This window comes from Giraffa tippelskirchi, chromosome 2 (genome assembly GCF_054371585.1).
Source record: "Giraffa tippelskirchi isolate mGirTip1 chromosome 2, T2T-mGirTip1v1.2.pri, whole genome shotgun sequence".
NCBI classification, from domain to species: domain Eukaryota; kingdom Metazoa; phylum Chordata; class Mammalia; order Artiodactyla; family Giraffidae; genus Giraffa; species Giraffa tippelskirchi.
In genome coordinates, this window is record NC_137276.1 from 117,516,259 (window position 1) to 117,539,576 (window position 23,318).

Genomic DNA, 23,318 nt, shown 5'->3' on the forward strand with positions numbered 1-23,318 from the left:
ACGTCTGTGATGCTCACAAATTGGCCGAGAGAAGGAAAGAGTAGGTGTTTCCATATCAGGGACCAGGAATCAGTGAAGGAAGGGAACTGGGGATCTCTAAAGAAGAGATAAGGGAATTCCCTGACAGTCAAGTGGCTAGGGGGCTTCCCAGGCGGCTCAGTTGATAAAGAACCCACCTGCCAATGCAGGAGATGCAGGTTCGATCCCTGGGTCAAGAAGATGCCCTGGAGAAGGAAATGACAACCCACTCCAGTCTTGCCTGGGAAATCCCATGGACAGAGGAGCCTGGTGGGCTACACTCCATGGTGTCACAAAAGAATCATACATGACTTAGTGACTAAACAACAAACAATAAGCAGTTAGGACTCTGAGCTTCCACTGCAGGGGTCACTGGTTTAACTCCTGGTTGGGGAACTAAGATCCAGCATGCCGCAGAGTGTGGCCAAAAGGTTTTAAATTTTTTTAAAAAATAAGGAAGGATCAGTCCAACAACAATGGAGGCTCCATGATACAGAACAAGCTCAAGCCCGGTGGACAACGGCCTCAGACACCCTGATGGTGATGATCTGACACAAAGTCGCACATCACAAGTGGCCCCAGGGAGTGAACCCGGGACACACAGGGGTGCGTCCTTACCTTTGCCATAGAAGAACTTGCGGTAGTAGTAGGCCCCCAGGTCGATGTGCTCAATGACGTAGCGCTTCACCTTCTCCCTGTGGATCGGCTGGTTCTCCCTGGGCACCTCGAGGACTGAGACGCCTGCGTTGGTACAGTGAGAGCTGAGTGAAGACTCAAAGGAGCAGCTCTCCCCAGAACTGAAGGACGACGAGTTGGCCCTGGACAGGGCAATCCTCCGGTCGCCTTCCCCGCCTGTCTCATTCCGGAAGTAAGGACAGCTGAGGACCAGGTCGTTGCTCTTCCCGTCACCCTCATCGGCATCGAGGTTCTCTTTGGAGTTGAGGTCCTCCTTGCTCCCCAGCGGGGAGTCACAGCTGCCCGGCGGGCCAGCTGGCATCTGAGTTTGGGATGCTGCCGAGGCCCCAGTGGTGATGTTTTTCCTCTTGCCCACGTTCGCCCTCGTGGCCATGGCTTCGTTGATATTGAACAAGATGCTCTGGACATCATAATGTGCAAAACAGCGCTGGCAGTTCCAAGGGCGGACCCCCCTCTCAAGACGTCCATCTTCCAGCTCGCAGGTGAACTTGAACGTCTCATGTTCACTTTTCACGGCCCGCAGCTTGCGGAAGAGGGATGTTTCCACTGACTCTGACTTCAACCTCCGTTTGAAAGGCTTGTCCCTGTCTCGCCCCAGAAGGAGGGCGCTGTCCATATAGTCTAATCCTGAGATGCGTACAAACTCGCCTCTAGAAATCTGTGCTGCAGCATGAAGGCTGGGAGAGATCGCTGGGTCACAGGGGAAGAACTCGGGGAACCCGAAAGGGGCCATGGCCTTGTGGTCATAGTTCTCCAGCCGATACCCTCGAAGCATAGCAAAAAAGTTTTCCCCTGACAAGCCCTGCCGGTCGATGGACGATGTGCTTCCGTACTCCCTGTGCAGGGCAGCTCCTGTATTGGGGTTCACTGCATTTTGGTCTAAGACGTCTTCTGCATCAATGTCACTGATGGTAACGTCACTATTGCTTCTCTGTCTTATGGGGTGTAGTCCTCTTTGTGGGGAGTGCACGAAGATGTCTCCAATGGGGTACTTTGCCTCCATGAAGTCCAGATCGAGGGGCTCCTCCTGTTGGCCATCGCTCCCATCATTTTGCCCATTGTGTATAATGGATGTGACACTTTCATAGCTGGTCTGGGACCGGCTTTCCCACAGGGTCTTGCAGGTCAGCTCCTTGGAGCAGTCCTTTTTAGGAGGCCACTCAGACACCCTTGCTCTCACACCCATCTTGGGCACGGCCGGGGTACCATTAGCTGGACCACCACTCTCATTGGAACTGGAGGCAGTTAAAGAAGTGGTGGGTCCCATGCTGCCATTGATGGCTTTAAATTTTCGAGCAAAGTAATCATCTGACTGCATGATTCTGGGAGGATCCTTGAACTTCGAAGAGGCTCTGCCAAGCTTGTGCTTTTCTTCTTGTGACTGCCTGGGGTCACTCATGTCTACCGAGGCAAGGAGCTCCACGTCTCACCAGAAAGACTGCTGTAAATCTAATTACATTGTTATTTACACAGGCTTCTTCTAGAGTTGTATTTCCTCTTGTTAACCAAAAGCAAACAACATCCTCAGAGTATGGTTCCCCCAAAACCAAGCTGCTTCTCAGTCTGTAATAATTTTGTACACTTCCGTCCTTTCCAACAGCATCCCTTAAGACATCTGGCCAGGAGTGTTTCCTTCACCTGAATTAAAAAACAGAAAATAGCCATTAACAATCACTGCAGCTCAAGTTCAACACATTCCCCATACAGCTTCTTGTCTGCCTTCTCTCCAGTCCCCCCCAAACTGTCAGGAAGTTTCACGGTTCCACATCATATTCCTCCTCTCTCCAAACACTCTGCCCTCTTGCTCTACTTGGCAGCCTAGAATTTACATCACACAATCAAGCAGCACCCTCCCACCGTGGGCCCACATCTGAGCAAAGAGTGCTTCCTCTGTGTTCCCATAGCACCCGCATCCACACTGCCATAGCAGTTTCTCATACTCTTCTGGTTTACCGATCAGTCTCCTCCACTAGTGAACTGGAAGCTCCCCTAAGCCAGGAACTATGCCCTTCACCTCCATATCAACATTATCTAATGATATAGCTGGGCTTAACTCAGTTAACCACACAACATTTCAATCAGTTACAAGAGTAACACAATGGTAATGCAATTGTTTGAGTATTCTTAAACTGAAACAGGTAAACTGAAAATGTCCAGCAGCAAAAAGGTCAGTATCAGGCATTAACAATGAGTTTTCAGAATGTTTTCTTGCAAGCAGATAGGAACTCACAGAGACCCTGCTGACAGAGCAGGAGTTTCTAAGAATCTGGTGTCAGATCCTTAATCTACTGTATAGCACAGAGAACTCTGCTCAATGTCAAGTGGCAGCATGGATGGGGGGGGAGTTTAGGGGAGAATGGATACACGTATATATATGGCATGCATGTAATATATGTAATGTGATACATATATTATTTCCTCTATAATTTAGATTATCACCAAATCCGTTCCTAGAAACTGAAAAAAATGACAACTGAGAAATGAAAGAAAACAACTTCTGGCCTGATAGTTCTCTGCGAAAATGGTATTTGCTGGCCATCTGAAACTATCACAACATTGTTAATTGACTCTACTGCAATATCAAATAAAATGTTAAGGAAAAAAAAAAGAATCTGGTGCCTAAACAAGTACAACTTTCTTGTTCATTATGCCAATAGCAACTTGACAAATATGTGGGGGAAAATAGAAGCTTAGAGATTTAAAACACGATTCACCTTTGTGGCCGGTAGAAAACTTGACCTCATTAACTCTCCTCTTTAATTGTAAATAATTTTTCAATTTATTCTGTTTTTAATTAAACAAAAATATTTTCCAGGTATTACATATTTCCTGAACTCATGGCTGTCAAGGAATTTTGCTGCTGGATAAGGAATAACAAAAAGAATGATTTTTACTTCTTCTGAAAACAATGATGAGAATAAAGGTATAATATAGCTAGCTGCTTTCCCTCAGCCTTCACCAAAGCATAAAAAACAACTGCAGTTCAGTCAGGAGTAATGTTAAAATTCCAAATAGCTAAACAGTGTAAGGACTCATTCCAATGGGTTCTTAATGACTTTCTGATGACCATGTGGTGATCTCCAGAAACAGCAGATATTATGATGGCAGCCTGCTTTCTTCTCCATTGGAGAAAAATAATAAGTTAGAGTGGGCATGACAACATGCTGTCTGCACCCAGGGCAGCTTCATAACTGAGGGAATAATGATATTTTAGGATGGGGAAACCGAGAGGGAGTGAGCAGACAGATGCTTCCGTGGACTCAACAGACCAGGATCTCCCCAGGGTGCTCAGAGAGGGAACAGAGCTGAAAGAATCGTATCTATTTCACTTACAAGTACTATATTTCAAAGAACCACAGATGATTCTGAATTATAGTTATGCCCTCTATAATTCAGATTATCACCAAATCCTTTCCTGGAAAGTGAAAAAATGACAACTGAGAAATGAAAGAAAACAACTTCTGTCCTGTTAGCTCTCTGCTGAAACGGTATTTGATTCACTGTAGTAGGCGTCTACGTGATGCATACATTCTATTGATAAGTCCTCTGCTTACAGAACACTCAACACAATTTGAAAGGGTAAGAATGACGTCTGATGGTTGGTACAGAGCTATGTGAATTCTCGAGGCATTAATGTGACACTCCTTTTCATTATCTACTACTAATCTGTATCTCTGTTACAGAAGAAAGAATCATGGCCTACTAAGGATCCAGTTCCAAACACCGAACTGTGATGTTTCTAGAAATATAATCAGGAAATAAGTGCTCACCACCTCAACAATAACAAAATGTACCAAAAGAAGCCAAGAGAGAAGGAATGAAAAAAGATAAAAGTTGAAATTTATGGAATGGGGAGAGAAAAAACAGACACATCCAAAAGGGGGAATTTTTTTTTATTTTATTAATTTTAATTTTTTTAACATCAAAACCATTTTGTATTAGGGTACAGCCAATTAACAATTTTGTGGTAGTTTCAGGTGAACATCGAAGGGACTCAGCCATACATATACATGTATCCATTCTCCACCAAGCTTTTTCTGAAGAGTAAGAAAATGGATACACTCCTTCCCAAATCTGAAATAAGGGAAAGAGAGAAAGAATAATCTTGTACAAGTTTGGAAATGAGAGAGGAGACATGACCACACACACATGTCCAAGTGAAATAAAACTAAATGAAAAAGAATTATACCACAAACAACTCTACAGTAACAAATTTAGAAACATAGAAGAAACTAAGATTTCCTGGCAAAATACAAACTCCCCAAACTGATCCAAGGATGGAAAATTTAAACAACGTGATTACCACTGAAGAGGATAGAAATATAACCACCCCTTTATGCTCCCATTTGGGTTTCCCTGGTGGCTCAGTGGTAAAGAACCCGCCTGCAATGCAGGAGACATAGGTTCAATCTCTCAGCTGGGAAGATCCCCTGGAGAAGGAAATGGCAGCCCACTCCAATATTCTTGCCTGAAGAATTCCATGGACAGAGGAGCCTAGCGGGTTATAGTCCATGGCATGGCAAAGAGTTGGACACAACTGAGTGACTGAGCACACACACAGTACACTCAACACGTTTTATGTGTGCCACTAACAACTCAAAGTGCTCAAAGTCAAAAGATTCTTGACAGAGTAACTGAATAATACACTTAATCTAAAGCTCCAGCAGAACTCCTGCAAATCCCTTCCTACCACCCTGTACTCCTGGCCACATTTTCTAGCTTGCCATAGCTCCCCAAATGAATCTCTAATGACAGAATTATAGAGGGCACCTTTCTTTTAAAAGTATTACTAAAATACTCATATACTTTAACACTGTGATAAAAATAAAACACCTCAAAACAATGATAGTGTTTGTTTTTCAGTAAGGTAAGTTAGAAATAGTTATATCATGTAATTCTAAAAAGTACTGTGGTTCATGGGGAAGAACTGAAATCACTGTCTTTGAAAAGCAGATGTCAAGACAGAATGGCAAAGGCACTGAAGAGGGCAAAGTGCAGAAAGAAAACAATGGCGGAATCTCCACACTGTTCTCCATAGTGGCTGTACTAGTTCGCTTTGCACCGGGATGACCCGGAGGGATGGGATGGGGAGGCAGGTGGAAGGGGGGTTCTGGAAGGGGAAAACATGTACACCCATGGTGGATTCAGGTCAGTGTATGGCAAAACAAATACAATACTGTAAAGTTAAAAAATAGAAAATAAACTAATTAAAAAATAAATAAATCAAAATTAAAAAAAAAAAAGAAAACAATGGAGAGAATGAAAGGCTAAAGCATGAGCTGGAATGACTTCTGGAACAATCCAGAATCTGGGTGAGAGGGAGACAGAGACGGGCACAAGTGTGTGTACACACACAGGACACCCTATCCCACTGAATCAACCCTGCTTGTCCTGTATCCCACAGATGAAAAAGGAAGGATCCCGGATCTAGGTGTCTGACTTATAGAAGCCTGAAACATAAGACCTCTCTGTATTTCTCATTATTTTTAGCTTTTTCCCTACTTCTAATCTTCTTCCTGTTTTCATACAGCATGCAGTTGAGAAGTTTCTAAAAGACAGGGATTCACACTCTTAGTAGCAAGTACCTGAAAGCAATGAAGGTGTAATCCAGGAAGCATCCTGCAAACACCTGTACACAACTCTGTTCTTTGTACTAATCAGATATTTATAATCCTCTGTGCTCAAATCTACAATGAATGTCAAGAGCAGGGCAGCATGCCATGCAGTTGACTGGTCATGATTCCCAAAATGATGGAAGGGATAGGAAAAGGATGACATTTCAGAGAAGAGTCTTGAAACAGTAGCCTGCAGAAATGAGGGGGCTCTGACTGGCCTCCAGACAAAGCAGAGAGCACACAGTTGCAGGCATGCACCACTTCAGAACTGGGAAAATGAAACTCGCAGACCACAGAACTCTCTTTACCTAAAGTCGTGCAGGGGGTGTTGGGTCTGTGACACTAGTGTGAAATACAAGCCAACTATCAAGGTTGGTCCTGTCCTTGTCATCCTGTCCCATTCTCCGTAGCAGCCGTGGAAAGACCTTCTTGCCCCAGCATCTCAGCAAAGACTGCAGCTTCTTCCTTTTCAGAGGACAAAGAAGCCAACCCATTTCTTTCAACTTCTCTCATCACTTAGTGAACTTACCCTCTTCTGACCCTGTTTCCCCAGACAGTGTTCTCCCTTTCCTTGAGTTCATTTTTAATGTCAAGGACATCCTCCCCTAACAGTTTCCAATTATTCTTACACTACATTAAATTCTATGGATTTTGCTCTTGAGGGGAAAAAAAAAAATCAGAAGTTGTAACCAGTACTCTGTGAGCATTTTAAAATCTACATGCGAAGCTGTGTGACTTCACAGGTGGTGGGGCAGCCTTGAGAGGAAGGGCTGGAAGACCCAGCAAAAGGCCACTCAGAGAAATTAAAGCATTTCAGAACTGGAAGGACCAAGGTGTTTTCATTCTAATGGTCTTGGTAATAATTTTTCAAGGACAGAAATGGAGAAAATGTGATATTTAAGCATAATTGTGTTCAAATAGAATGTTTTTCCAAGTTTTCCATGAGACATCAGTGAGTCTTCAAGAGCAATATTATAGTTATAATTGAGCAACTTACCAGGACTGCAGCTGTAGCAAATGGATTGAAAACCACAAAATACACAAATTACAAGCCTCATTCAAGGGGAAAAAATGGTTAAAATTATATGACAGATTTATAATAAAATATAACTACCATAAAAACATGTATCTTTCATACTCATATTCTATCAATTCTAAAACTAACATGTATAACTGAGTAGGGAATAAAAACAGGAACACACGTTCCCTAGGTTCATTCTCTCTGTGGCCAGGAAGACAATAGAGCTGTGGTGAGTTCATGCACAAGGTCTAATCACCTGAAGCACACGACTCATGATATCATTATGTTAAAAGCACATTCAGCCTGGTATTCAATGAAGTTATGACTAAGGAGCTATAAAACAATCCATTAACCTGTATCTTTATCATAGTAGACCACAAACATCAAGGATATGAAAAAATTTGACAAATGGGCGACTATCCCATAATGATGGTCATAAATGGATATAAACAGTCCATAATAACCATATTTTGGTAGACCTGGAGAAGGGCATGGAAATCCACTCCAGTATTCTTGCCTGGAGAATTATGACAGAGGACCCTGGCAGGCTGCAGTCCATGGGGATGCAAAGAGTCAGACACGACTGAGTGACTTAGCAACCACAGCACGCACAGACATGAAAATTCATCCTTAGCCATTTATCTTAAATTAAACATTCAGTTCAGTTCAGTCGCTCAGCAGAGTCTGACTCTTTCCGACCCCATGGACTGCAGAAGGCCAGGCCTCCCTGTCCATCACCAACTCCCGGAGCCTACTCAAACTCATGTCCATTGAGTCAGTGATGCCATCCAACCATCTTATCCTCTGTCATTCCCTTCTCCTCCTGCCTTCAATCTTTCCCAGCATCAGGGTCTTTCTAATGAGTCAGTTCTTCGCATCAGGTGGCCAAAGTATTGGAGTTTCAGCTTCAACATCAGTCCTTCCAATGAACACCCAGGACTGATTTCCTTTAGGATGGACTTGTTAGATCTCCTTGCAGTCCAAGGGACTCTCAGGAGTCTTTTTCAACACCACAGTTCAAAAGCATCAATTCTTTGGCGCTCAACTTTCTTTATAGTCCAACTCTCACATCCATACATGACTACTGGAAAAACCACAGCCTTGACTAGATGGACCTTGGTTAGCAAAGTAATGTCTCTGCTTTTTAATATGCTGTCGAGTTTGGTCATAACTTTCCTCCGAAGGAGTAAGCATCTTTTAATTTAATGGCTGCAGTCACCATCTGCAGTGATTTTGGAGTCCCCAAAAATAAAGTCTGCCACTGTTTCCACTGAATTTAACATTGGGATGGTACAAAAGATAGATATTTGGGGAAATGAGAATCTTAAAAAAAGCAAAATTCATCTCCTTGAGGTTTCAACACATAACACAGGAGTACCCTACAATTTGTGGAGAATAATTCTTTTGGAGGGTGGACTTTCCACACTGATGTTAGATGACTTTTCAAAGCACTCTATTTTGCTATTTGGAAGAATTTCTCAAGTGATGGCCCTAGAAAAGCAATGCCCTTGGCGTAGTTAAGGACTTCTTCATCAAAGTAAAGTAAAAAGTGTCTGAAGGATTCAATCTCCACTGGATCCCTATATTGTGACTCCACCTGATGCTGAATCAGAATCCATGTTACACATATAATATGGAATAAAAAACAATACAAATGAATGTACGTAACAAAACAGAAACAGACTCACAGACATAGAAAACAAGCTAGCGGTTACCAATGGAGAAGAGGAAGGGAGAGGGGCATATCAGGGGTATGAGATACAAACTACTATGTACTAGTTAAGAAACAAGGCTATATTGCATAGTAGAGGGAATTACAGCTATTATTTGATAATAAGTTGAATAGATTATAATCTGTAAACACACTGAATCTCTATGTTATACACCTGAAACTAACATAAGTTTGTAAATATACTATGCTTCAATAAGATTATATCAATTGTAATTATTCTAATTCCTCAAATTCTTTAATCAATAAAAATGACTTAATGATTAAAAAAAACAAATCTGTGCTCCATAAAAGGGTCAAACCAAAGGTTTCTTAAGTGGAGCTTTTATGTGACTTTCTAAGTGAAGTGATCATATGCTCCACCAGAGTAGGGTTCTGGCCCACTCTGTTCATCGCTGAATAGGGCCTGGCACTTAGCTGGCACTCATGATTAGCTTCATCCATCCATCTAAACTGTAATGGCTGCAAATCAAACTACCCCGAAGTACTGACTCAACATACTGTTGTGACACATCTATCAGGACACAATGATACTGAATTCTTCTTTTTTTTGTTTCTTAGCTGGCCCCTCCTCTGATTTTCTTCAAGAGTTGATGCTCCTCAGGGATGATTCGAGGATGCCTTCTCTTTTAATTCTGTCCATTTTCTTGTGCAATTCTAGCAGTTTCATGTGAATTTCTACGCTAAGGACTCTAAAATCTATCCACAGCCTGAAGATGTCTCCTGTGACCATAGGGCCACTCTGAGCTGTGACAGCTCACACCCTCCAGCCCAGTCCCTAGGCATCTGCTCCCCCACCACCCCATGCCCAGCTCAGGAATGGCACTGCTGGACCCCAGTGCCCAAGCTAAGCAGCCAGGACTCATCCTGCCCTCTGCTCACAGTCTGCATGTAAACTGAGACCTGTCAACTTGACCTTCTGACTGTTCTCAAACCCATGCAGACTGTGCTGTCTCAACTGCCACCAGCACTCCTATTTTTCCTAGATTATCCTAAAACGCTTCACTAACTCCCCAACACTGGTCACTCAGGGTCTGGCCCATGAGTAGCTATCCAGCCCCTTGTCCTGCTGCTCGAACCCCACGCCAGGCGCACACATGCTGCCCTTCATTCGATTTTGCTCAGGGGGATCTCCACAGGGTGCCCCCTGCCCAGATGCTCTCCAAGACTTCTTCCCTCCACTCCACTAATAGGTGTTAGAAGTGAGATCTCAGTTCATAGATTAGTTCTCTGGAAGCCTTCTCAAATCTTACTGCTGGTTCTAAAATTATCTCATTGCAGGCTCCCCTAGCAGCCTGCCTCCTTTCTCACCATATATTAACACAACACACACTATTTTATACCAGCCTGCTCACATGTCACTAACCCCCTCTAGACTCTCAGTTCTGGGCAGGCAGAGAGACTGCTTTGCACGTGACACTCAGCAAGCAGCCAGGCTCTATCACAGGCTAGCTGAGATCACAGCAAAGTGACTTATCCTTTCTAACCCTCAGTTTCCTATCTGTAAAATGGGAATAATCCTTTGATGTCAAAGTATCAAACTAAAGATAAGATAAGATCCAAATGCCAAGTGCTTGTCTCTCTGTTTCCTAAATTCAAAGTTTGAAAGAATATTAGTTGGAAGAATCGATTTATATATGAATGAATATTGAGTTCAACACATCACTGTCCCCAAAGAGTACAGTCCTGTTTATAAACCTAACATGGCTACTGCTAACAGATTTATGTGCAAAAACTAACAGAACACAAAGCAGAAACTGAATCGCAAGAGCTAAGCTGATTTTCCAAGAGGCAAACAGAAGCTTCCAGAAGATGATCTCAATCTTCAGTCATGTGCCAATAGCTTCCCAACTACAACTTCTAATTAAAACAATTTTAGGAGGACTTCGCTGGTGGTCCAGTAGCTAAAACTCCATGCTCCCTGTGCAGGGTGCCTGGGTTCGCTCGCTGGTCAGGGAACTAGATTCCACACACCACAACTAAGGGTACATGTGCCACAATGAAAGATTTCACATGCCACAGTAAAGATCAAAGATTCCAGGGTGCCTCAACTGAGACCAGGACCAGCCAAATAAATAATAAATAAATATTTAAAAAATTATTTTAGGGACCACAACTGAAGCCCACCAGGCTCCTGTGTCCATGGGATCCTCCAGGCAAGAGCACTGGGGTGGTTTGTCATTCCCTTCTCCAGGGGATCTTTCCGACCCAGGGACCGAACATGGGTCTCCTGGATTGCAGGCAGACTCTTTACCATCTGGGAAGATTCACAACTATATTATAACAAGACTATTCTGGAGTTGGACCTTCCAGTGTGTCAATAAAAAATAGGAACTCACTCCTGGTATAGTAAGCCATCCCTCCATCCATGTATGTGTATGTCAAGAGAGAATAAACAAAGAACCATCTTCTGAAATGGAATATTTTGATCATGGAATTTTTCCAAGGAGACAGATGAACAGCTGTGAGTATTGACTACTTCCCATTAAATCTTTTAAATCAGAAAGAGATAAAAAGAGATGGCTCTGCACCTCCTTCCCTCAGGAGGTTATTAGTTATGGCATTTTTCAGTCATGTGGCCCCTGACTTACAGATGACACAGTAGGAAATCAGACATTCCAATTAATAATTTAAGCTAAGGCATTTGTGTCTTAGGAACACACAGCAAAAGAAGAAAAGAATTCCTATTTGGTGCCAAGTGATTTAGACTGTACCTCTGTTATCTACATTTAAATATCATAGAAAATAATCTGTTCTATTCTTTAAATGAAGGTTTAGTGACACTAGGTGACCAAGACAGGAACCTGAGCATTTTATAATAAAAACCTGGGAAGCTGGAGCCTTAAAAATTACGTTTAGGGATCTTTCCTATTGTTTACCTGAAAGAGAAGCAATCCTCTCACTTTCTTCTCACTCCTGGTATTTTCTAATGAATCCACAGTGAAAATTCTTGCAGAGCAAAGGATCTGTCTCACCTCACTCAACAAAACTAAAATCAATCAATACTATTGAAAACTGAACTGAACGTACAAAGCAGCTACCTTCAATGCACTCTTTGTTGAAACCCAACAAGTAGACCAGAAAACCATTCAATCTGAGGATGCTTCCTTTCATTTGAACATAAAGGGCATGAAAAGAAAACCGCACCAACCTAGACAATAGTCTAGTATTTGATTTTTTTAGAAATAGTAATTTTAGCAGCAAATACACAACAAACTCCATTCACTAATCACACCCTCTCCAAGCTATCTTCTCATTGTGCTCATTTATTTGAATTACAGGATACTGAGTTTTGTTGAACAGCTTTATGTGGTTTATTGTGTGATACAAAAACCCTTTTGTTACTCCAGTAAATAAACGTATTCAGTTTTATTAGGCCCTGGACTGGATGCTGGGGGGCCTCGGGGAGCATTAAACATGAATGACAGAGCTTCTTAATCCTCAAGAAGCTTCTTAGCTGGGTGAGAAATGCACATGCATAACAAGTAATAGGAGAAATGCAGTTAAAAAAACAGGACCCCACTTCTTACACTATTTGCAAAAGGCACCCCCTCTGAACACCAATAAAGACAACTGTACAATACATTTGACTCATACTCATCACCTGAAAAATCTACCTAAGAAATAAGAGATGTGGGAGAAAACTTGTATAGAAAGATATTCACTCCAGAACTTTAACACCGAAAATTATGGTACAAGTTTAACAGCCAGGGTGTGCACGCGCACTCAATCACCAAGTTTTGTCCTACTCTTTGTGACCCCACGGACGGTGGCCCTCCAGGCTTCTCTGTTCATGGAATTTGCCAGGCAAGAATATTGGAGTTACTTGCCATTTTCTTCTCCGTGTGATCTTCCTGACCCAGGGATCGAATCCACATCTTCTGTGTCTCCTGCACTGGCAGGTGGAGTCTTTACCACTGAGCCACCTGGGAAGCCTAACAGTCAGTGGCCAGTGGTAAACATGGTAAATACAGTAAACATAGTACAACGAAATATCACACAACCCCCAAATTTCTGAAAAACAAGGATGGCATTGGGGATTTACAATATCATATTATGTGAAAGGGGTCAAATACAAAACTTTGTGTTAAAAACCTATAGACATAGAAATACTGCAAAGAAACACCCCCATATTATAATGAAATTCTATTGTTTAGTTGCTAAATCATGTCCAACTTTTTTGTGACCCCATGAACTATAACCTGCCAGGCTCCTCTGTCCATGGGATTTCCCAGGCAAGAATACTGGAGTGGATAGCCATTCTCTTCTCCAGGAGATCTTCCCAACCCAGGCACTGAACCCACATCTCCTGCATCGCAGGCAGATTCTTTACCACTGAGCCACCAGTGCATGCTAAGTCACTTCCGTCGTGTCCTACTCTTTGCGACCATGTGGACTGCAGCCCGCCAGGCTCCTCTGCCCATGTAATTTTCCAGGCAAGAATACTGGAGCGGGTTGCCATTTCCTACTCCAGGGGATCTTTCCAACCCAGGGATCAAAACTGCATCTCTTATGTCTCCTGCATTGGCAGGATGATTCTTTACCACTAGCACCATCTGGGAAGACCTAAATTCCATAAATAGAATATTTTAAAAACAATCTCCCATAATACCAATGTATGTTTAAGTTACAGAGAGCATATTACTTTGTTACATAAGCAGGGGTGACTGTCAACTTCCTTTCCTTCAAGTCTCACAGTAAGATATTTAAACATGGAAACACATTAATGTTAGATGAGCAATGCCTATTGTTGTTTAACCTAATGAGCATATGGCTTTTTTATAGCAAATATTCACAAAGATGGTGCCTTCCATTCTCACACACTGGAAATTACTCTGTTTAGAAAAATAATGGCTTACATTTGCACCTATTTTCATATCCCTACAACCTCCTGTGACCCTGGGTACACTGCAAGGCAGCAGCATGGAAGACAGCATAAAGGGCTCAGGATTAAGAGAGTGGTGTCCACTTCTGAGGACAGGATCAACTGTGGGCCCTTCAATCATCCAGGTATCCACTGAGACTTAACATCATGTGTATGATGGGGATCCTGTCTGCTCTGCACACCTCAGACAGACACCGGGAGACCAAGTGAGAGCTTACAAAAGATACTGAACTACATAAAGGCAAGACATGAGTGTTACGGCCATGCCATGCGGGAAGGAAGAGGGAGGAAAAGCCCATGCTGCTTGTTTGATTCTCCTGCAGGGCAGGGGGCTCTGGGGCTGGAGGATTAGGATGAGGATGAAGCCAACCTACTGGGGGAGGGGGAGATTGTCCCCAACAGAAAACAGCTCAGCTTCGAAAAGCCTGGGCCATGATAAACCCAGGACCTAGCGGGTAAGGAAAAATACTGCAAATACCAGTGTCCAGTCCGAATTCTCCATCTATACGTGGCAATAAACTTATCCTAAGAGAAAACAGGAACCCTGCAGTACAGATACTGGTATCAGCAAAACAGAGAAGGGAGGGCCACAGAGGAGGCTTCCTTCACACCCCTCACTGTCTGATTTCACCCCAAAGTGTCCTAATGTCATTGACTCGAAGTCAGGAAGCACACTCAAAAGTCTAGGGCTTCCCTGGTGGCTCAGTGGTGAAGAATCCGCCTGCCAATGCAGGACACACGGGTTCGATCCCTGATCCAGGAAGATCCAACACATCACGGAGCAACTAAGTTCATGCACCACAACTATTTAGCCTGTGCAGTGGAGCCCAGGGGCTGCAACTACTGAAACCTGCATGCCCTACAGCCTGTGTTTCAAAACAAGGCAAGGGACCACAATGAGAAGCCTGCATACTACAGCTAGAGAATAGCCCCGGCTCTTCCCAGCTAGAGAAAAAAGCCCACAGACCACAAAGACCCAGCAGAGCCAAAAATAAATAAATAAGATGTAAAGAAAAAAACTCTAGAAAAAAAAGATTCCTGCAAACTCAAAGTCTGGGGTGATGCTACCATGACTCCTTCAGGAAGCTGTTCCCCATAACATACTTCTTTAATATGGCACTTGCTTCCAGGGTGACACATTTTCATTTCACTAGTTACACAGAATGGGTTCCAGTGCGCTGAAGAGGAAACACTCCCTCAACATACTTCATTTGGAATTTTAAAAGTATGAAGTGAATGCCAAGTCTATAAACCACTTTCAATTATAGATGCATAATAATTACCTTGGGCTGATTATTTATTTAATAAAGTACCTAAGACCCAAGATCTTTACCTGAAGAAAAAAGTAAAAGAATGACCAGCTAACATATACACACTACTATATATAAAATAGATAAATAATAAGGACTTGGTCAACAAAGGTCTGTCTAGTCAAAGCTATGGTTTTCCCAGTAGTCATGTAGGGATGTGAGTTGGACCATAAAGAAAGCTGAGCACTGAAGAATTGATGCTTTCAAACTGTGATGCTGGAGAAGACTCTTGAGAGTTCCTTGGACTGCAAGGAAATAAAATCAGTCAATCCTAAAGGAAATGAACCTTGAATATTCATTGGAAGGGCTGATGCTGAAGCTAAAGTTCCAATACTTTGGCCACCTGATGAGAAGAGCCAACTCACTACCAAAGACCCTGATGCTGGGAAAGACTAAAGGCAGGAGGAGAAGGGGGCAGTAGTGGATGCTGCTAAGTCACTTCAGTCGTGTCCGACTTGGTGCGACCCCATAGACGGCAGCCCACCAGGCTCCCTCGTCCCTGGGATTCTCCAGGCAAGAATACTGGAGTGGGTTGCCATTTCCTTCTCCAGTGCATGAAAGGGAAAAGTGAAAGTGAAGTTGCTCAGTCGTGTCCGACTCTTAGTGACCCCATGGACTGTAGCCTACCAGGCTCCTCCATCCATGGGATTTTCCAGGCAAGAGTACTGGAGTGGGGTGCCATTGCCTTCTCCGAGTAGTGGATGAGATGGTTAGATAGCATCACTGACTCAACAGACACGAATTTGAGCAAACTCGAGGATAGTGAAGGACACAGAAGCCTGGCGTGCGTGCTGCAGTCCATGGTGTCCAAAGAGTTGAACCAGACTGAGCTGCTAAACAACAACAAACAAAAAATAAGGCCCTACTGTACAGCACAGGCAACTCTACTCAATACCCTATAATGACCTGTATGGGAAAAGAATCTAAAAAAGAAGGAATATAAGTATAGGCATGACAGATTCACTTCACTGTACAGTAGAAACTAACACAGCATGGTAAAGCAACTATACGCCAATAAAAATTAATTTAAAATTAGTCAATATAGTATCTTTTTAAAAAAAGAATGACCACCTAATACAATATACAACAGTTTATTAAAATAACAGGAAGAATACTAGGAATCCTATTTCCTATAAAAATGATGGTCACAGAAATCATTACTTTCTTTGAATCTCTAGGTTAACGAGTAAGACAGAGATGCAGACATGCAGGTCTGATGACTACCTGTTCTGAGACCTATACAGAACGATGGCCAAGGAAAACTGACCTCACATCAGCTGATAAGGCAATCGTCTGTATCACCAGAGGCTCCCTAAAAATCCTGGGTGGGCCCAGAGAACTTGTTTGACTAACCAATATCCTTTATCATAAAATGTCAATATGAATGCATTACATTTATTTAGGGATTTACCATTTCCAAAATCCTTTTCTGTTCATTTGATTCTAGGAAGACCTGTGAAAAGACAAAAGAGAGAGACTGCCCTCCTATTTCACAGATAAGGAAGAAAGTCTTAGGTCAGCTAACTTAATATAATCAAAAGACTGTCAGGGAGATCAGACTAGAATCCAGGTGGCTTCATTCTTTCCACCACTGCTGCTAGCTTCTCAAAGTTACATATGGTCTTAATAAAAAGTAATAATAACAAAATTACTGGCTTTATACAAAAGAAGTCAACCTAAGGCAAATTTGCTAACTTCAAGCACAATAAAAGTACCTATCTCCCCTGCTCTGAGGCCTAAGGGAAGGTATGGTTGAGGGGGAAGGGGTACGGGTGATGGGCCTTGAGGAAGGTGGCAGTGCCCCCAGCCCAGCTGTACTAAGGATACCTGTGCATGGGCCCAGCTCATAAGCTAGTGGTCCTAGTTGGTTCCTTTGTTGTTGAGTCTCTCAGTCGTGTCCGACTATTTGCAACTCCATTGACTGCAGCACACCAGGCTTCCCTGTCCCTCACTATCTCCTGGAGTCCGCTCAAACTCATGTCCACTGAGTTGATGATGCTGTCCAACCATCTCATCCTGCACGTTACTAAATATCCAGAGGGAATCTCCAGTGTTTCTTAGGGCAGATTCCACATAATCTAGCCAAAATACCACCAAATAATAACCTCAAAATTTCCACAACACCACCACCAACAGCATTTTTACTGGTTCTTTAGGTTTTGCTGCAAATAAACATCCTTTCTTCCTTTATACCAAAGACCACTGTCTAGTGTTATCAATATCAACCACCCACTCAGACTTCACAGTCACAACATTAGATCTTAAGGGAGACGCAGAATCTATTCTGATACCCCCACTCTATAAACCCAGAAGTTAACTGATTTGCCAAAGGCCACACAACTAGTTTGGAGCAAAATGGATCTCCTACTGGGATCCCCAAACACTCATTGTTAGCAGCTGTGCTTTTCCCTTTTTTAGTTGAATGTGATATTAATGGAAATGATCGATTTTGGTTCATGCATCTCACTAAGGCTAGGTTCTGCACAATGACCCCCCTGGACCCTCCCCACACTACATTTTTGCTTTTAAAAGTTCTCTTGCTTACAAAGTCTCTTCTTCCATCAGATATGAACAAAATCTAGTTCATACAAAGCTACCACCTAGGACTCCCTCCACCTGCAACTCACTCTTGTTTACCTTGAAACTTTACCTTGAAAGGATGCTCTGTTCCTTCATTGTATCATAGTCTCCATCAGATTCATCTATGTGACAAACACCCACCTATCTACCTACTAAGCGCCAAGCTGGGCACAGAAGGATGGATGACACAGCTCCTGGCTGGGAGAAGACCAATGAAAGCTTCCAGAGAAAGCAACTGATGAGCCAGGGCTCAGGAGCACAGCCAAGACAATGCCCCACTGAGGACTTCCTGCTTTTGCTCCTGATTCAATGACCTAAAATCATGTTCAGAGCCGTGCACCTTCCCTAGTCCAGTCACTAAGATTATAAGCCCACCCATCTCTAAAACTGGAAAGCAGCAGGGGACATGGGTAAGAATGGTGGGCAAAGTATCACCTTTCTCTCTCACCTCAGAGACAAGGAGTAAAGAGTTGCAAATTTTACATTTTTTCTCATGGGAAAAAAAGTAGGTGTTGCCAACTCTGGCCAACGCAAGGCAAGAGTGAGCCCTGGGGGCCCATGTCACATCTCGAAGGCAGCCCAGCCTCTCCTCTCACCGGGCCATGTGTTGGGAGCCGCATTGCACCACCAGGCTGGGTGACCTGGGGAAGCAGCACTGGTTCCCAGACTCAGGGATGAGTCGTCATGGTGATTAAAGCAGAACTCCTCTGACCTCTTTGTCACTGAAGGGGAACCAACCTGTTTTTCCTGTATTCTGTCCTGTTGAACCAGAACTTTTAACATGAATCACCATTGATTCTACTTGCCCTTATAGATCCAGTCTTATTTTAGCCACACATTCTTTTTTTTTAGGCACAGGCCTAAGTCCCTCTGTAAAGATGCAGTGTTACCAGAAAGGTTTCTTCAAACTTCAGAACCCCTTTCTAAGCAAAATATTCCTTCTCTCTAAGAACATGTTGCAGGTGCGGTTCCTACTTTTCAAAATTACCTAAGAGAGACTGATACCTGGATTCTCTTGCCCCAAGATCCTGGTTCAGAGGGCCTCGGGGAGCCCTCAGTCTGTAGCTTGAAAAGGCGATTCTCATACACAATTAGGATCAGAAGTTACTGGCTTAAACACAATACTAAAGGATGAAAGATAAAGCTAAATGCATAATTCTCAAATGTTCCTGTGTTCCCGTTTCTCAAGTACTAATATCTTACTCAGATATAACAGCTGGCAATTTATTTACTCACAATATTTTTTAGTTAGCTTTAAGGAAGATAAATGAAATTAAAATTGAGAAAACTCTAGAAACCATTTACATAAGTTCAAAGCACTAGAAGTTTTCTACTCTGGTGACCAGAGTCCAGGTTTGCTCTGCTGACAAGATATACTTGGGGCGGGGTGAATGTGTATGTGTGTGTGTGCATGTTTGTGGCAGGGGGTGGGATTAAGAGTCTGGAACTAACAGATATATACTACTACATATAAAGTAGGTAAACAATAAGGACCTACTGTATAGCAGAGGGAACTACACTCAATATGTCATAATAACCTACAATGCATAAGAATCTAAAAAAGAATATATATACACACACACATATAGAGCTATATATACATATATAAAACTGAATTGCTTTGCTGTACACTTAAAACTAACCCACTACAAATTAACTACAGTTCAATAAAAAATAATAAAGATACAGCGCATGTGTGCTCAGTCACTCAGTAGCGTCTGGTTCTTTGCAATCCCATGAACTACAGCCAACCAGACTTCTCTGACCATGGGATTTTTCAGGTAATAATACTGGAATGGGTTGCCATTTCCTTTTCCAGGGAATCTTCCCAACCCAGGGATTGAACCCACATCTCCTATGTCCCCTGCATTGGCAGTTGGACTGTTTACCACTAAACCACCTAGGAAGCCCCAATAAAGATACCATGTCACATTTTTTAAAAAGATATATTCTAATCACAATATATATTGAGCACTTTTTAAGTGCCAAGCACTTTCTTATCAAGTATTAACTCCAATAACTTTATGTGGTTGGAATTACTTTTAGCCTCAATTTAAAACAAAACTGTTCAAGCCCCCCAATATGGCATTTACAACCCTTCCCAAACTGGGCTCCATTTGACCAAGACCACCCTTAGAATCTCCTCTGTCTCCCCAAAACACCACCCCATTCCCACTTCCGTGCTTTCCTCTTGGAGTTCCCTCCCATTAAGAACTTAGACGCTGACATTAGACTAAAGGTCAGCCTGGCTGAGTCACTTACAATGTCTCCCTTGGGCAAATTCCCGAAACTCCTACAATCTCAGGTCTGTCATCTGTAAAAGAGGTTTTACTGTACCTATTGCACAGAGGGTTGACAGCCTGCTCTGTTCCGGGCACTGTTGTAGGACGAATGGACCAAAAAAGGTCCCGCTTTCACAGAGCATCTAGTCTCGGAAGTCACATAATAAAGAGGACAAATAAACATATAACTTGTCAGCAGTGAGTGCCATAAAGGGCAGGATTAAAATGGCTGGTATGTTTAGGTGTGAATGTGATGTTAACAGAAGGGTCAGGTGGCTGCAGGGGAGACCTGGAGGGAAGGATGAGGGCCTGGACCACACAGGTGGACAGGAGGAGGTCAGGGAGAGGGTCTCCTATCAGGGACAGCAAGACTGGAGCTGAGGGCTGACTCTAAGAAGACCAAGGACCCTGGAAAAGGAGTTGGAAAGGTAGCAGGGCTGGATTAAGAGGGGCTTTTATTCCAGAAGTTTCTGAGCAGAGGAGTGAAGATAACCTGTTTTTCAGTAAGAACAGGCTCCAGTAGACAAAGGTCAGGCCCCTGCGATCATCGGGCATGACAGGATGACGGGGCAAGAGTGTCTGCTGAGAATGACAAACTCTGGGAGGGGAAATCTGGAATGAGAACTCAGACCTAGCAGCACGGGCTGATAAATGGGCTAAGCAAGAAAGGTCAAGGATGACTCTGAGATGCGGGGGCCTGATTAACAGGAAGGCAAAAAGTTATTAAGATGAGGAGGAGGAGCAGGGATTCTAGGGTCAAATGTGATCCTGTGCGCAAAATTCTTATCAGCACAGGCCTGAAACACACTGAGAACCTGATCCATACTAATAGTGATTTTTGTGGCTGTCTTCAACACTGCAGGCCAAGCTTCAAACCCTGCCCACCCAGCTCAGGCCGGTCTCTCCTTAACTGTGAACTATTCACCCAGGCACATGTCCTATTCACCTGGGCACATGATACACACTGACCTGCCTTGCATTTTTTGTGCAGTTTTCCTGGGGATGGAGGGGAAGGGGATGAAAAGTAAATTCACCTTCCAAAATTGTTTACATGCTTCTTGAGGGTGATAAAGCACACCCCATAATACTTGTTAAAATGAACTGCAGTGTCTAGGGAACTGGGGTGTATATTCTGCAAAAAAAAGGTTCTGAGACTTAGCTGCTATACTATGAACAAACACCCAGGCTTCATGTCTACGCCTGGTACTTAGGAAGCGCTCAATAAATGGTACAATTGGAGTGTATCTTTTTTTTTCTTCAAGTTAGAGGTTTCTGTTTTCCTCACAGGGGAACACTAGGAAGGACTTTGGAAGCAAGGTCCCGAGAGTACAAACAGGAGATGAGTCTGATTAGGGCCAACCCTGCCTTTGGGGACAGGGCTCTGTCTGCGCCCGGGTCTGGCCTGTCAGATTTTGAACTGAAGATTTCAGAACTGACAGAGAGGATGGTCACGGCTTCCCAAAAGGCTGTCTGTGGACCTGCCCCAGACCAGTTGCTGGAAAATTGGCCGAGGAGAGTCTGTTAAAATCACAAATCCCTTAGCCACTCTCCTAGAACTGTGACTCATGCAATTGGGCGTGGGGCTCCCAGACTGTTTTTAACAAGTTCCTCAGGTGTTTTTCATGTTGATTCATCTTTGAGATCCATGGGGCAGGAAAGCACTTTGCAAAATCTAAAACATGACACAAGCATATGGTGTTATTAAACCATTAATTCAAAAGCAGTGTTAATGGCTGCCTTTTAAAGCCACCCACACATTCTCTTCTCTACAGTGATGACATTCACCCAAGTCCATACTTCTCCAAGGGCTGGATCCTAGCTGATACAGGCCTATACACCAAAGAGTGTGGCAGGGAATGAACTCAACAGAAAGCTAAAGAATGAAAGCAGGTTTTAAATCAGAGTTAGGTGTCTAGGGGTCAGTGTTCAGCCTAAAATATGAGAAGGAACAGGCAAAGTGGTGGGTGGAAGAGAGGACAAAGCTGGTGCACGTACAGATGTCCAAGGTGGGCAGACAGACACAAAGAGAGGGAAGATATGTCACACACACTCTGCTAGACCATTGATACCCAATATGTAAATATTTACACAACTTAAAGAAGAGGAAGCCACAGCTCTGAGACCCCAAAGAGATCCATCTGAAGTCAACGTGTTAAGTGTGGCAGAACAAGAGTCTAACCATGTCTGCCTGGCTATACCCAAATCTGCACTGATGCCAAAAAAGAATATATATTTAAAAGTATATGACTCAAATAAATAGACATGCCATGTGCATAGACTCGGAGAAGGCAATGGCAACCCACTCCAGTACTCTTGCCTGGAGAATCCCACGGACGGAGGAGCCTGGTGGGCTGCAGTCCATGGGGTCGAAGAGTCAGACATAACTGAGCGACTTCACTTTCACTTTTCACTTTCATGCACTGGAGAAGGAAATGGCACCCACTCCAGTATTCTTGCCAGGAGAATCCCGGGGACAGAGGAGCCTGGTGGGCTGCCGTCTATGGGGTCGCACAGAGTCGGACACGACTGATGCGACTTAGCAGCAGCAGCAGCAGTGCATAGACTGGAAAACTTAATATTGTTAAAATGTCAATTCTACCCAATGTGACCTAAAGATATAATTCAGTCCCTACCTAAATCCCCATCATGTGCTCTGTGACTAGAAAAATACATACTTAAATTCATATGGCATCTCAAGGGACCTCAAAGAGCCTCTTTTTCTTCCTGAAGAAAAAGAAAGCTGGAGGGCTCTCGTATTGATACAATTTCAAAACTTACTACAAAGCTACAATAATCAATACAGCACTGGATTTAGCCATTTCTTGGATAGGACATCAAAAGAGGCAATGAAAGCAAAATTACGAAGTTGGACTTTATCAAAACCAAAAATGTTTGGGCACCAAAGGACACTATCAGCAGACTGATGGGAAAAGGCAATCCAGGAGTGAAAGAAAGTACTTGCAAATTATATATCTGATGAGGAAGAGCCAACAGCACACAGCACTCACCCCAGAGGCTGGTATTAGGCTTGGCTATCAGCACCACAGAGGGTCCTGCTCATCTGGCAGGGCAGAGTCCAGGGCTGTGGATCTTTCAGAAAGAAGACCCTCTGTTCCAGCATCTACATGCAACCACTCAATGAACCCTCCCATTTCATGTTCCCCGACCCGGTTTCCACCTTC

The 23,318-nt window shown here is 43.3% G+C and overlaps 1 protein-coding gene and 1 long non-coding RNA gene across 6 annotated transcripts in view; one reads left to right on the plus strand and one right to left on the minus strand.

The window, feature by feature from the left end:
• Positions 1–23,318, minus strand: part of SIPA1L2 (signal induced proliferation associated 1 like 2) — a 238,301-nt gene that overhangs the window by 110,382 nt on the left and 104,601 nt on the right. For all 5 annotated transcript variants that reach the window (XM_081570374.1, XM_081570377.1, XM_081570375.1 and 2 more), the window contains one exon: positions 637–2,352. In XM_081570374.1, the coding sequence (XP_081426500.1) occupies positions 637–2,113 (1,477 nt within the window). In that variant the 5' untranslated portion in view covers positions 2,114–2,352. The remainder of the gene's footprint in view (positions 1–636; positions 2,353–23,318) is intronic.
• LOC145538407 (uncharacterized) lies at positions 378–3,322 on the plus strand. Its single transcript, XR_014076834.1, has 2 exons — positions 378–2,157; positions 3,146–3,322. It is a non-coding gene; the product is annotated as an uncharacterized LOC145538407 (long non-coding RNA).